Here is a 14,589-nt window from a genome sequence, read left to right as displayed (position 1 = left end):
AACAAAGGATACCAAGAGAATGAAGTAAATGTAATATCAGAAGTAAACTGAAACGTTTCTTAAAATGACATGCTCTATCTAAAGCATGAAAGTTTGATTTTAACTTTCATGTGTCTTTAAGTAAGTAAAGAGCCTGTGTATTATTTGGAAACCTTTTCTGCAGCTGCATAAAATGAGAAGTGACCACCTTTCTGTTAACCTTCTTCTGTTTCATACTGATGATTCTGGGCTTTCACTGTCATCTCATTAGCAATACGCACCTCTCTTTTCCAGACAGGATTGACGGTGTTGCATATAATCTTTGATCTCTTCTCCTGTCCGTGGTGTGGTAGAGCTGGGAAGATACTGTGTTTTCCAGGCTGTATGGAGATTTTCAGGTATGGATCCGGATTAAAAAACATCCCTTTCTTTAAACCAAGTGCTTGAAAGTCTAGAAAGAATAGAAGATTATATAAACACGTATAAAGTGTCTCTACGAATGGACATATAATTAAAATGAATTGCCTCTGTAATCATTTATTAATGTAATGTATAAACCCTCAAACAACATATTAAAGGGACAGTAAATTCAAAATTAAGCATTCATGATTCAAATAGAGCATGCAATTTTATACAAGTTTCCAATTTACTTTTTTTTTAAATTCAATTTGTTATTGGTATCCTTTGTTGAAGCATAAACCTAGGTAGGCTGATAGGAGCGTAGGAGCATGCACGTGTCTTAGCATGCACTAGTAGTCTATGGCAGCAGTATTTGTAAAGCTGTATAACACTGCAATAGACAATGCTGCAAACACTAAAGACACGTGCATGCTCCTGAGCTCCACTTAGCAGTGCTCTTTGACTATATATACTAAGAGAACTAAGCAAAATTGATAATAGAAGAAAACTGGAAAGTTGTTTAAAATGTCATGATCTATCCAGTCAATTGATGTTTCATTTTGATTTTACTGTCCCTTTAAGAAAAGCATTTCATAGTCTCTAAGAACTGTATAAAGGCATATAATATTTTTTTTAAAAGTACTTGTTAAAATGCTAGAATACAAACAATTTAAAAATCACATTGAAATACAAAAATGTTATTCATAAGAACATATAATTTTTTTTAACCCCATAAATTGGTTAAACACATAGCATTGCAGCTCCTGAGCAGTCTGTGAGCCAACCAGGACTTTATCTACCTTTGTGCGTGTTAAACACATAGGACTAGTTCCCATTGTTGTTGTAGGCTATGTAAACTGCTGGTAACATAAAATATATCCATAGACTTTAATGCAGATTCTTATTTTAACCAGCAGTTTGCACAGCTTACAACAGTAATGTAAACTAGGCCATAGTTAGCTTGGACCAGTACTGGAAAAACTACATTTAAAATGCCACTTTAATCAAAATTAAAACAAACAAAAAAAAATACTGTGGAAATAATAATTTCCTCTAACATTTAATGTGAAGTAAAAAAAAATGATAAGCAACAGATCGTTCTTTATAATGCCTTTTGTCTTACAAATATAAACTTGACATTGGTCTATAGTGAGAAATTTAAGACCACTCTAACATTTATGGATCTTCCAGTGACCAAAGTGTCCTAGCCACAATTAACTTTGTACCAATGCAAGGTCGACCCAAGAATCCAAGGGATAACCCCCCCAATGGATCTCATAATGTATCCCTCTATTCACAAGCCCACTCTTACCATCTAAGTTCCTAAAGTGATCTATATAACATCCCCAATCAGCCCACCACAAAAACACAAATACTTAAATAAAATCAGAATGTATATAAAATATGATTAGCCTTTCACAACATAGGGAGGGCTCTATTCTGAAATGTAGCCCTCTAACTTATTTAGTTATTTACTTTAAAAATAGAGGAAACATTCAGACTGTGGCAAGGAAGACAATAGTCAAAATGCTATACATGAACTACATGGGAGGGGTGTTGGCACACCTGTGCCCTGGATTGAACTTGGGACTCCTGGTTCACAGCCTTTTGCTCTGTCCTTGAGCTGTCTGTACTGGCTGTGCTCTTTAGCTACACCTGCCTGCCAGCTGCAGGCAGTTACCTAACCAGCACTGCTGCAAAAGTCTGCCTTTCAGACCTCTCCCTGCCCTGACATTGTGGTTCATCCCATTGTTTGTGCCTCTGTTCTGCTGTCTTAATTCCTGTTGTGTTGGTGATTTCCTGGCTTCTGAACTCAGCTTGCTGATAGACCATTTTCCTGGATTTTCCCTGAGCTTGCTGAAAGATCAGACTGTTTTACTAGTGTTCTGACCATTGTCTTATAACTATTCTCATGCATCCTCTCTCCAGTCTGTAACAGCAGTTATTATTATTATTATTATTATCAGTTATTTGTAGAACACCAACAGATACCGCAGCGCTGCAGTACCTTTGTATCCTGTGTCTCCAGTCTGTCACAGCAGTCCTGAGTATCCTGAGTCTCAAGCCTGTCACAGCAGTATCTATGTATTATGAATCTCCAGCCTGTCACTGCAGTACCTGTGTATCCTGTGTCTCCACCCTGTCACAGCAGTAACTGTGTACCCTTTGTCTCCAACCTATCACAGCAGTAACTGTGAAACCTGTGTCTCCAACCTATCACTGCAGTACCTGTGTATCCAGTGACTCCAGCCTGTCACTGCAGTACCTGTGTATCCTGTGTCTCCAACCTGTCACTACAGTACATGTGTATCCTGTGTCTCTAAGCTGTCACTGTAGTACCTGTGTATCTTGTGTCTCCAGCTTATCACAGCAGTACCTGTGTATCCAATCCTCATCCTTGAGAGGGCATTACTCCAGACTTGGTTTCTGTGTATGCTACAGAGGTGCCAGCCACACACCTGCCAGAGACTATAGTCCTGTTTTCTGTCACAGTCTCCAAGTTTTATTTTAAGTCCAGTGTATCACTACCAATTTACTTGTGTACCATTTATTTATCTTAATAAAATATTATCTGCACTTAGCTTTGTTATGCCTAAAAAGGGGAGCAGATCAGAGAAGCATGTTTCACTGGCCACTTGCTCTCTGGAAACACCCAGGGGTCAAGTCGAGCGGGAACGCATGGGAACGGAGTTCCTGCACTATTTTTAAACCAAACACCTCTACTCCTTAACTCCAAACCCTTGAACCCGCTTCGTCAAGCTTGACAGGTATTTCCAAAGTGGCATTTGTAAGCCCTGTTTGTTTGTATCCTCTCAGAGAGGCTGTAAAATCTTACAAAATGCAGAGTAGAACATTTTGACTATAATAGTCATACAGACAGCCCCCTCTCAGAATGCACTCTGTTTCCTAGTTATCTAAAAGAAAAATAAAACAAAACTTGGATTAGATTATTTTGCTTTTTTTCTGTTTGTCTAGATCCCTTTTGTACTCTGCCAGGTCTCTTATTATCGTCTCTGGACTTGACTCTGGTTACTCTTCTGCTTTTCTATGTGTATAGCCTGACTCTTATTGTTTAAAAATATAGATAATCCCTTTATTACCCATTCCAAAGTTTCGCATAAACAACACAGTTATATTAATGTACTTTTTACCTCTGTTATTACCTTGTATCTAAGCCTCTGCAGACTGCCCCCTAATCTCAGTTCTTTTGAAAGACTTGCATTTTAGCCAATCAGTGCCCTCTCATAAGTCACTCCATGGGCGGGAGCACAATGTTATCTATATAGCACACATGAACTTATGCCCTCTAGCTGTGAAAAACTGTAAAATGCATTGAAATAAGGGGCGGCCTTCAAGGGCTTAGAAATTAGCATATGAGCCTACCTAGGCTAAATTTGATGATAAAAGTGAACTGGAAAGTTGAAAAATTGCATGCCCTATCTGAATCATGAAAGTTCAATTTTTACTAGCCAGTCCATTGAATTTTACTATTTCTTTAAAAGTGCATGTTCCTTTTGTGTTGTCTTTTTGATTCTTAGAAATCACTCTATGGGTATATTTATTAAAGTGCGGACGGACATGATACAATGTAGCGTATCATGTCCGCCGCACATCGATAAATGCCGACAGCATACGCTGTTGGCATTTATCATCGCACCAGCAGTTCTTGTGAACTGCTGGTGCAATGCCACCCCTTGCAGATTTGCGGCCAATCCGCCGCTAGCACGGGGTGTCAATCAACCTGATCGGTTTGATTTCTGTCCGCCGCCTCAGAGCAGGCGGACAGGTTATGGAGCAGCGTATGGAGCTTGATAGATTGACCCCTATGAGTGTGTATGTTGGGAAATTACTTTTGTCTACAATAGAGAGATACAGATATCTAACAGCGCTGATAGTGACCTATAGCTCCTTAACAGAATGGGCCCCTAGCCGCCCACAGTGGGTGATATGAACAAGAAAAATGTCTGAAGGAGCGCCACAAATTAGGCAAGGTCTATTACTAAGAATGGTATTAATATATGTTTGTGAAAGGCTAAAAACAATGGTATTTAATATCACAAATTATAACAGAACATAAAAAATCGACATCTAAAATGTATAAAAACATCAAATAAACTGTTAACTACTGCATGGATCCATAATTATACTATAAAAACATTTGATACAATAAAATGTCAAGAATAAAATAGTCGACAGAGCTAAATCATGCACACAAAAAACAATATGTGCTAGAAAATGATTATGAATTAATCAATAAGGGAAAATATTGCATAACAACTTCAATATATACAATGATGTGAAGGAAAAAAAGAGCTTAAAAAGTCCATTAACCAGTTCATAGAAAAATCAAAAACAATCCAAAAATCTTCAAGTGTAATCAGTTCTCCTATGATTTATATATCCAAAGTGCAAGTGCAGACAGGTGATGGATAATTCTCCAGTTGTGTTTAAAAATGTGGAATTCAATAAAAAGTAAAAAATCTAGATCAATAGTGTTTGTGTGTACAATCAAAAAATTCACATATACAAAACAGAATATAAAATCCAGAATGTAAAAACAGAAAATGTATAAAAAACAAAACAAAGGAGTGTCCAAATTTTTTTTTCAATAATGTGACGAAAAGATTTCCAAATGTTAGGTGTTTGATGTTAGTCAAACAGATGTGATCCAAATAAATATAATAAAAATCTTCAAATCCTGTAATTGAAAGAAAATGACATAGCACAGTATTGTTTTAAATAAAATAACAAATAATTGAAATAGAGCTCACCATATGTTTGCCAACGCATTTTGGCCCACTATAGGGCCTTTTTCAAGACTAAAGTATGGTTGTGGTGAGTGTGCTCTTAAATATACTTATGTAGCCTATCACAGTGTTCAAATTTTGGTGCCGTTTTTTCACTTTGTTATCGGAAGTAGTGTGCCGGTTATGTGTCTTTTTGACCCGGAAGTGATTTTACGATATTTGTTAGAGAATACTTTCATTATTAATGATCAAGAGATCCCTATATCAATTGTTTTCTTAATAATAATTCATATAGATTGGTGTCCAAGTAGTATTACCTAAATTTGTATCATGTCATACCTAATTTATTGTAAACGTGTTCGTGGGTGATTTCGTCATAACCGGAAGCGGTTGATTTCGCCAAACTGGAAGTGAGTGTAACACACACTTCCGGTTGTCAAACGGATATGCGAGTAACATATCTTTGTTTACCATTGTGGAATTTGGTTCCGGTGTACCGGCAATTTTTTGTTTATGCTATTGAGGACAATAAAAACGTAAAGATCTCTCAAGGTAATAAATATTATAAACTGAAACAGCTAGGTACACTGGGAATTCTATAGTAACATTAGAATTCTTTGCTTGTGTAAATAAGCATATTGAAAAATCCTATCATAAAAAATCTATATGTAGTTGTGTATATATTACATAGCAATGACATAAAATACCTATGATAGAAAAATGAATTGATTTTCTTTAAAAGGAGTGATAATAAAGTATCTATATATATGTCATTGTATAGAATACCCAAGATGGACAAAGTGTCGTGATTTTATAGAAGGTATCTATCAATTGGGTGCCATTAGTATATTGAGAAAATATAATGGGTTAATGATAGAAATACTGTAAATCTAATGTATATAGACTTCCAAGCAGCAGTCTTATCTAAGACTATAGGAATAAGAAACATTGGGAAATGTGTAATCTAAATGTGGATAGATACAAATAAATAAATTTAATATGAGTAAATAAATTGATCAATTTTCTTTGTCACCAATTTGACTAATATGTGTCTCACATGGCGGAAAATAGGTATCTGTATTTCTCTTGTCTACCTATCTAGGGTAGTATATATTAACTTTGATATCATCATGTCTCGGTACCTTCTGACTGCGTTATATGTGATGTCAAAATATAATTCCTATGTGCAATATATTGCTTATGTACATATTATAATTAACCGTAAAGGGACTCATAATTATAGGGCTAATTATATAAGGGAAAGGATGGATAGGTCTAATAAGATAGATTTAAGAAGATGAGTAAAATAGTTTGTTAAAATATATCTAAACCTATTAGATGATGTCTACTTTACCCTCTAATAAATTCATGATCTTTGTTATATTGTTCCTTGGATGATTTTGATTAATAGTGGTTGGAGTAAGGAGGGGAAATAGTGTGTCAGTCAGATAGGGTCATTATGGTCATTTGAAATTCAACAGGTGGGAAAGATCCTCCTTATTATTGAGACCCTTAGGATAGAGGCAATCTAACTCAAATAGCCATTTAGATTCTGTTATGAGTAGTTTTTGCTCGTAGTTACCCCCCCTCCATCTGGGTTTGACTAACTGAATCCCATAATAACTAAGCCCTCTCAGATTGCCCTTATAATAAATGGTGAAATGTCTGTACAAAGCGGTGTCGGTATTGCCATGTTCGACCTGTAATAGGTGCTCTCGGATTCTATCCCTCAGGCACCTTGATGTTTGTCCGACATATTGTAAGCCACAGCTGCATTGTACCATGTAGATGACACCTTTGCTGCTGCATCTAATCAAATCTTTGATTTCGTGTCTGGTGTTGGAATTGTGTGGTGAGAAGTGTTTGATCTTCAAACCTCTCTTGCATGCCTTGCAGCTGGGGCATGGGAAGAAACCCTTAGTGGTTTTCCCAAACACATCTTTTATTCTAGTTGTTCTCACACGTGGAATGCTTGGAGATAGTATGCTTTTTAGATTTTCAGTTTTTCGATAGATGAATTTTGGTTTTACAGCCAATGTTTCTCCTATAACATCATCATTTTTCAACAAAGGCCAATGTTTTTCTATTATTTTTTCTATTAGACGTCTGTTTTCATTGTATTGGGTGATGAATGCGACGTCTATAGATGTACCATCATAGGTGTTCTTTGTTTTCTTATCTTTATACCTCAGGAGATCTTTTCGGTCTCTTCCCCTGACTTCTTCAATGTCTTTGTTCAATTTTTCTTCTTCATAACCTCTGTCTAAGAAGCGTGTTTTCCGTACCAATGCCTGTTCTTCCCATTGGTCGATGTTCGAGCAATTTTTCTTCAGTCTAAGTAACTGACGTTTGGGTATATTCTGTTTCCATTTTATGTGATGGCAGCTATCACTGTGGATGTAATTGTTACAATCCATAGGTTTGAAAAAGGTTGAGGTCTTTAATTTGCCATTCTCAATCTCTATTTTTAGGTCCAGAAATGTTATATCTGTGCTGCTAATTTCATAGGTGAATTGTAGATTACATATGTTGTTGTTCATGACACTGATGGTATGTTCTAAATCCTCTTTCGAACCCTTCCATATCATAAGAATATCATCAATGTATCTGTGGTATGAGACCAGATACCTTCTATAAAAGCACGACACTTTGCCCATCTTGGGTATTCTATACAATGACATATATATAGATACTTTATTATCACTCCTTTTAAAGAAATTTTAACATGATAATCAATTCATTTTTCTATCATAGGTATTTTATGTCATTGTTATGTAATATGTACACAACTACATATAGATTTTTTATGATAGATAGGATTTTTCAATATGCTTATTTACACAAGCAAAGAATTCTAATGTTACTATAGAATTCCCAGTGTACCTAGCCGTTTCAGTTTATAATCTTTATTACCTTGAGAGATCTTTAAGTTTTTACTGTCCTCAATAGCATAAACAAAAAATTGCCCGTACACCGGAACCAAATTCCCCAATTGTAAACAAAGTTATGTTACTCGCATATCCGTTTGACAACCGGAAGTGTGTGTTACACTTACTTCCTGTTTGGCGAAATCAACCGCTTCCGGTTATGACGAAATCCCCCACGAACACGGTTACAATAAATTAGGTACGACATGATACAAATTTAGGAAATACTACTTGGACACCAATCTATATGAATTATTAAGAAAACAATTGATATAGGGACCTCTTGATCATTAATAATGAAAGTATTCTCTAACAAATATCGTAAAATCACTTCCGGGTCAAAATGACACATAAACGGCACACTACTTCCGGTAACAAAATGAAAAAACGGCGCCAAAATTTGAACACTGTGATAGGCTACATAAGTATATTTAAGAGCACACTCACCACAACCATACTTTAGTCTTGAAAAAGGCCCTATAGTGGGCCGAAACGCGTTGGCAAACATATGGTGAGCTCTATTTCAATTATTTGTGATTTTATTTAAAACAATACTGTGCTATGTCATTTTCTTTCAATTACAGGATTTGAAGATTTTTATTATATTTATTTGGATCACATCTGTTTGACTAACATCAAACACCTAACATTTGGAAATCTTTTGGTCACATTATTGAAAAACAAATTTGGACACTCCTTTGTTTTGTTTTTTATACATTTTCTGTTTTTACATTCTGGATTTTATATTCTGTTTTGTATATGTGAATTTTTTGATTGTACACACAAACACTATTGATTTTGATTTTTTACTTTTTATCAAATTCCACATTTTTAAACACAACTGGAGAATTATCCATCACCTGTCTGCACTTGCACTTTGGATATTTAAATCATAGGAGAAATGATTACACTTGAAGATTTTTGGATTGTTTTTGATTTTTCTATGAACTGGTTAATGGACTTTTTAAGCTCTTTTTTTCCTTCACATCATTGTATATATTGAAATTGTTATGCAATATTTTCCCTTATTGATTAATTCATAATCATTTTCTAGCACATATTGTTTTTTGTGTGCATGATTTAGCTCTGTTGACTATTTTATTCTTGACATTTTATTGTATCAAATGTTTTTATAGTATAATTATGGATCCATGCAGTAGTTAACAGTTTATTTGATGTTTTTATACATTTTAGATGTCGATTTTTTATGTTCTGTTATAATTTGTGATATTAAATACCATTGTTTTTAGCCTTTCACAAACATATATTAATACCATTCTTAGTAATAGACCTTGCCTAATTTGTGGCGCTCCTTCAGACATTTTTCTTGTTCAAATTACTTTTGTCTCTTAGGGCCCAATTATCTAAAATGTGCTAGATGAGATGTGAAGAACCTTGACGATACTCACAGGGGCTGTCTTTGGGCACTTCTTTAAAAAAAAAAAAAAAAAAAAAAAAAGGGACTGTCCCTACAAGTTACAAGATGCCTCCTATAAAAAGTAATTGAGAATATGGGAGGTTTTATCTTAGACCCTTATCTGATCTTCTCAGCACACTCAAAAATATACAGTGATTCTCTCTAACACGGTTAGGAAACAGTTAAAAAAGGAAGATATGAGTGGCGCTCTGGTGGGAGCTGGAGGATATGTAATAATAGAGAGAGACAATTCCAAGTAAGATATATTAAAAAATTGCAATATTTAATAAACAGATAAAAAATTCACATAAAATAAAAAGACATAAGTAAATCAGATCAAATGAAACATATAAAGATAACTCCAAACAATTACCTAAAAAGATGTTGTGGCCACAACCTTTAAGCAAACTACCTTAAACCACTACTAAAAAAGTGGATGTGTTTTATCTAAAAGGTACTATGTTAAAAGATGTGTTTGTGAGTCTTATCTCAAGGGTTAATGAATACAATCGTATTTACTGTAAGATGTTATACTAACATAAAAACTGTAAATAGAAGTATGATATTCATGCTACTATTACAATATGTAATATCAATCCTTCAGACCTAAATTCTCATTGAAATGTTGTATGGCAAACATCAACCACAGAGCATATATTTTGATCGTTAAAGACACTAGGATAAGGCAAAGGTATTGAAAAACGTCAGTTAGAAGTGTACTGCCTTTAAAGGGACAGTCTAGTATAAATTAAACTTTCATTATTCAGATAGGACTTGTAATTTTAATCAACTTTCCAATTTACTTTTATCATCAAATTTGCTTTGTTCTATTGGTATTCTTAGTTTAAACTAAACATAGGTAGGCTCATATGCTAATTTCTAAGCCTTTGAGGGCTGCCTCTTATCACATGCTTTTTAAATCTCTTTTCAACACAAAGAGACAGAAAGTACACGTGGGCCATATAGATAACATTGTGTTCAGGTACAGGGAGTTATTTAAGATCTAGCACAAAACAATGCTAAATTTAAGACAATAGATAATAAACAGTCACAGTCATGTGATCAGGGGGCTGGAAGAAGGTTCCTAGATACAAGGTAATCACAGAGGTAAAAAGTGTATTAATATAACTGTGTTGGTTATGCAAAACTGGGGAATGAATAATAAAGGGATTATCTATCTTTTAAAATAATAACAATTCTATGGTAGACTGTCCCTTTAAGCCCAATTTTCAATCCAAAACGGTTTTGGGACTCATAGTGCAGTTTGTATGGTAATTCACTCAAATTTCGCTTAGCGTGCTCAGTGCTCTTTTATATAGCAGTTGTAATCCAAGATGAATTCCAGGCTATTATATAGCCACTTAGAGAAAGGCAAACAAAAGCAGTATGTGTGTGTAGTACTGAGCGGTCGGTTTCGACAGCAAATCCAACACCTAATGCTTCTTACTGGACCTCTGATATGGTAAACTTCGGTTCTCTCAGTATAGCCGCAAATCGTGACAGACTTCTCACTGTTAGTAATACTGCTGGCATGTGGAATCTTAGCAGCATTAGTACAGTAAAAACCAGGCACTTTAGCATTAAAATTTACATTCACTTTAAAAGAGGAGAAAACATTGCGAAACAATTATTACACACAGAATCTGAACTTATTTTTAATTTTGCTTCACAGACACCAGGGGGTCTTAATGCGGAGTTAGACCTAAACCCTTTTAACTGAAATATAAAAAACTACATTTATATATATAAATTTATATATTCCCATATGGACATATATTTTAATATTTTTATAAATTTTTCATAAAGATTGTATATAATTATGATTAGTGCAATAAACAGAATGTATACTACAGAGAAAGCCCAAATATTTGAAATACCATCACTATGTCTATTACACTTTTCAGCTCTGTAAATGTTATATATTCCCATATAGATATATAGTCTAATATTTTTTATAAATTTTTCATAAAGACTGTATATAGGTCTTTTAGTTCATTAAACAAAAAGAGTGTATACTACAGAGAAGATCCAAATATCCCAAATAACATTATTTTTTATCTCTGCGATACGCAGATATATTTTTATTTTATTTTTCCAGACATATTCAAATAAGAAATTAATTTTGCAGATACAAACAATATGTGTAAATATATTGAAAATATTGTAACATAATTTAACATCCTCTGCACTGTTTGACTACTGATATATTGTAAACTGAGCCAGGCAAATGCATAAACGAAATCTGAAATCTTTCAATTAATTTAGAAATTGAGTTGAGTCTTTCAAATATGATGGTAAGGTACTGCACTGTCTGACTACTGATATATTGTAAACTGAGCCACACAAATGCTTAAACGAAAAAGAAATGAAAACCACAGTCCATTTTGTTGCAATGTGTCTTGAAGAAATCTGAAACTGTGCCTTTAAGAAAAGGAGGCAGGCAATAAAGAAAGGAAGTATAAATAGACCCACAGTAACAGAGACAAGTCATCTTGATAAAGGCAGAATCTGCCAAAACGCGTAGAAAGGAGACTTGTCAAAATAGACTTACTGAAATCAACAGAGAATTAGTCTATAACCACTACTACTAACTTTTGCACTTTTGAATTTGGAGCCAAAACCAAGATCCCGGATATATAATTGGTACAAAGTCATGTGACTATCCGAAATCACTGACAGTGAGAAGTCACGATTTGCGGCTATACTGAGTAGAGAACCGAAGCTTACCATGTCAGAGGTGAGGTAAGAAGCATTAGGTGTTGGATTTGCTGTTGAATCCGACCGGTCAGTACTACACACACATACTGCTTTTCTTTGACTTTCTCTAACTGGCTATATAGTAGCCTGGAAATCATCTTGGATTACAACTGCTATATAAAAGAGCACTGAGCATGCTAAGTAAAATTTGAGTGATTTACTATACAAACTTTGGATTGAAATTTGGGCTTAAAGGCAGTACACTTCTAATTACCGTTTTTCAATACCTTTGCCTTATCCTAGTGTCTATAGAGATCAAAATATATGCTCTGTGGTTGATATTTGCCATACAACATTTCAATCAGAATTTAGGCCTGAAGGATTGATATTACATATTGTCATAGTAGTGTGAATATCATACTTCTATTTACAGTTTTTATGTTAGTATAACATCTTACAGTAAATAAGGTTGTATTCATTAACCCTTGAGATAAGACTCACGAACACATCTTTTTAAACATTTTTAATTTGAATTTTTTTATTGAGGTTATGTAAAGTATACACCATTTCAATGATTCTCAAAAACATAAATGGTACTCTTTCCAGTTTAACAATAGCTGTTGGTACAAGCATTAAGCAACAACTATGAATAATAAAGATATACAATTCAAACCTCTATTTTTATAATGTGTTCTATGTTGGATTCCTCCAAAGACTCTAAAGGTCACTCTTGGACCTAACTGTACTCTTATAGTAGGGAGGAGGACAATTAGTATATAAATGGGTCACTCTTGGACCTAGTTATATTAGAGTAAACGTTAGTAACTGATAAATAGTGTACACAAATATATATGAAAACATCTAGTTAATGCTGATAGATACATTGATAGGGTAGACCATCATTGGTAACCTTAGTAAAATAAATTGTCATATTAGATATTCAATAGTGACTCTATGGGGCGTAGGGGTATATCTTGATGGGAATGGACTAAGATCTTCTGAATAAATAGTCGTTTAAATGAGTATATTGAGATATATGTGTACCACAAGTCTAAGTTTGTACATTGGAGCTCTAGAGGGATAAACTAATAAAGAGGAACATCAGTGCATATAGCACTTGTCAATGAGTAGTTATCTGCAACTAGTAATATTGGTGGTCTCAAAGTAAAATACTAAAGACGTGCCACCTCGGCCACAGGCAGCTCATCAACAGTAGATAATTAATATTTGTATCGATCTACCTTAGGAAGACATAGGTACAATGAGTAAAATAAGTTATTGTGGTCAAGTTCAACACTCTTAAATTATAAATATTGTGCATAAGGGTCTATAGCTGTCAATCTAAAACATGCTGCTCTGTGTAATTAAGGCTTTGATTGTGCTACAGCCCTTACAAGATACAACTGTGGTGTTTGATTATATCTACAACTTATGGCATCAGAATTAAAACTCTACTCTCATGTATTAAATATGACACTTGTAGTGATAAAGCATGTGGTTAGCATCATGTTTGTATTATGACATCTTATTAGTGGACCTTATAAACCAAATTCTAGCTCAACCAAAAACTATGTGGACAATTGGACAAAAGTACCTTACAGGGAGGTGTTAGACAAAAAGAAAAAAAAAAAACAGTGAGCAGAAATATTGTGTATAGACATATAGGAGCCTAATCATGAAACATAGTTAACATATAAGAAATGCTGTAATTAAGGAGTTTTACATAAACCTGTAATTTAGTGGTTGTGAGGTATAAATAAACTTTAGCCATCAATAGGATCTCAGACATAATGTGTTCATAAAGATAGCTGTTTACTTAACAACCTGCATCTCAATGAAGTTTTAATATCACTACATGTTAACACATGTTGCTGTTATGTCCTCCTTAGGGATAAAGTTTATCAACCAGGGATAAAGTTTATCAACCAGTAAAAAAGCATCATAACAACCAGAAAGATGGTCTTATGTGCATCATGGTAAGATAGTCCTGGATCACATACCTCTCTCCTCAGCCCACACCTTGACAATCAGTACAAAAACATAAATTATGCTTACCTGATAATTTCATTTCCATCGTGGGGAGGAGAGTCCACGGCTTCATTCATTACTATTGGGAATTAAGAACCTGGCCACCAGGAGGAGGCAAAGTCATACCTCTCCCAGCCCTCTCCTCCCCCAGTTATTCTGCCGAGGAACAATAGGAGAAATTTTAGGGTATAAATGATGCCAGAAGATAAATTAAATTTAGGTCCACCCACTGGAGATACAGGCGGGAGCCGTAGACTCTCCTCCCCACGATGGAAATGAAAGTATCAGGTAAGCATAATTTATGTTTTTCATCTAAAGGGGAGGAGAGTCCACAGCTTCATTCATTAATATTGGGAACATATACCCAAGCTCTAGAGGACACTGAATGAAACTG

The 14,589-nt window shown here is 34.6% G+C and overlaps 1 protein-coding gene across 1 annotated transcript in view; it reads right to left on the bottom strand.

Moving 5' to 3' along the window:
• The window catches only part of HECW1 (HECT, C2 and WW domain containing E3 ubiquitin protein ligase 1), a 416,305-nt gene that overhangs the window by 157,254 nt on the left and 244,462 nt on the right, over positions 1 to 14,589 (bottom strand). The window contains exon 5 of the mRNA XM_053714546.1: positions 261 to 430. Within this exon, the coding sequence (XP_053570521.1) occupies positions 261 to 430 (170 nt within the window). The remainder of the gene's footprint in view (positions 1 to 260; positions 431 to 14,589) is intronic.

The sequence above is a fragment of the Bombina bombina genome, chromosome 5, assembly GCF_027579735.1.
Source record: "Bombina bombina isolate aBomBom1 chromosome 5, aBomBom1.pri, whole genome shotgun sequence".
Lineage (NCBI taxonomy): Eukaryota > Metazoa > Chordata > Amphibia > Anura > Bombinatoridae > Bombina > Bombina bombina.
Note: the sequence above shows the minus strand (reverse complement) of the source record. Positions and strands in the feature narration are given on the sequence as shown.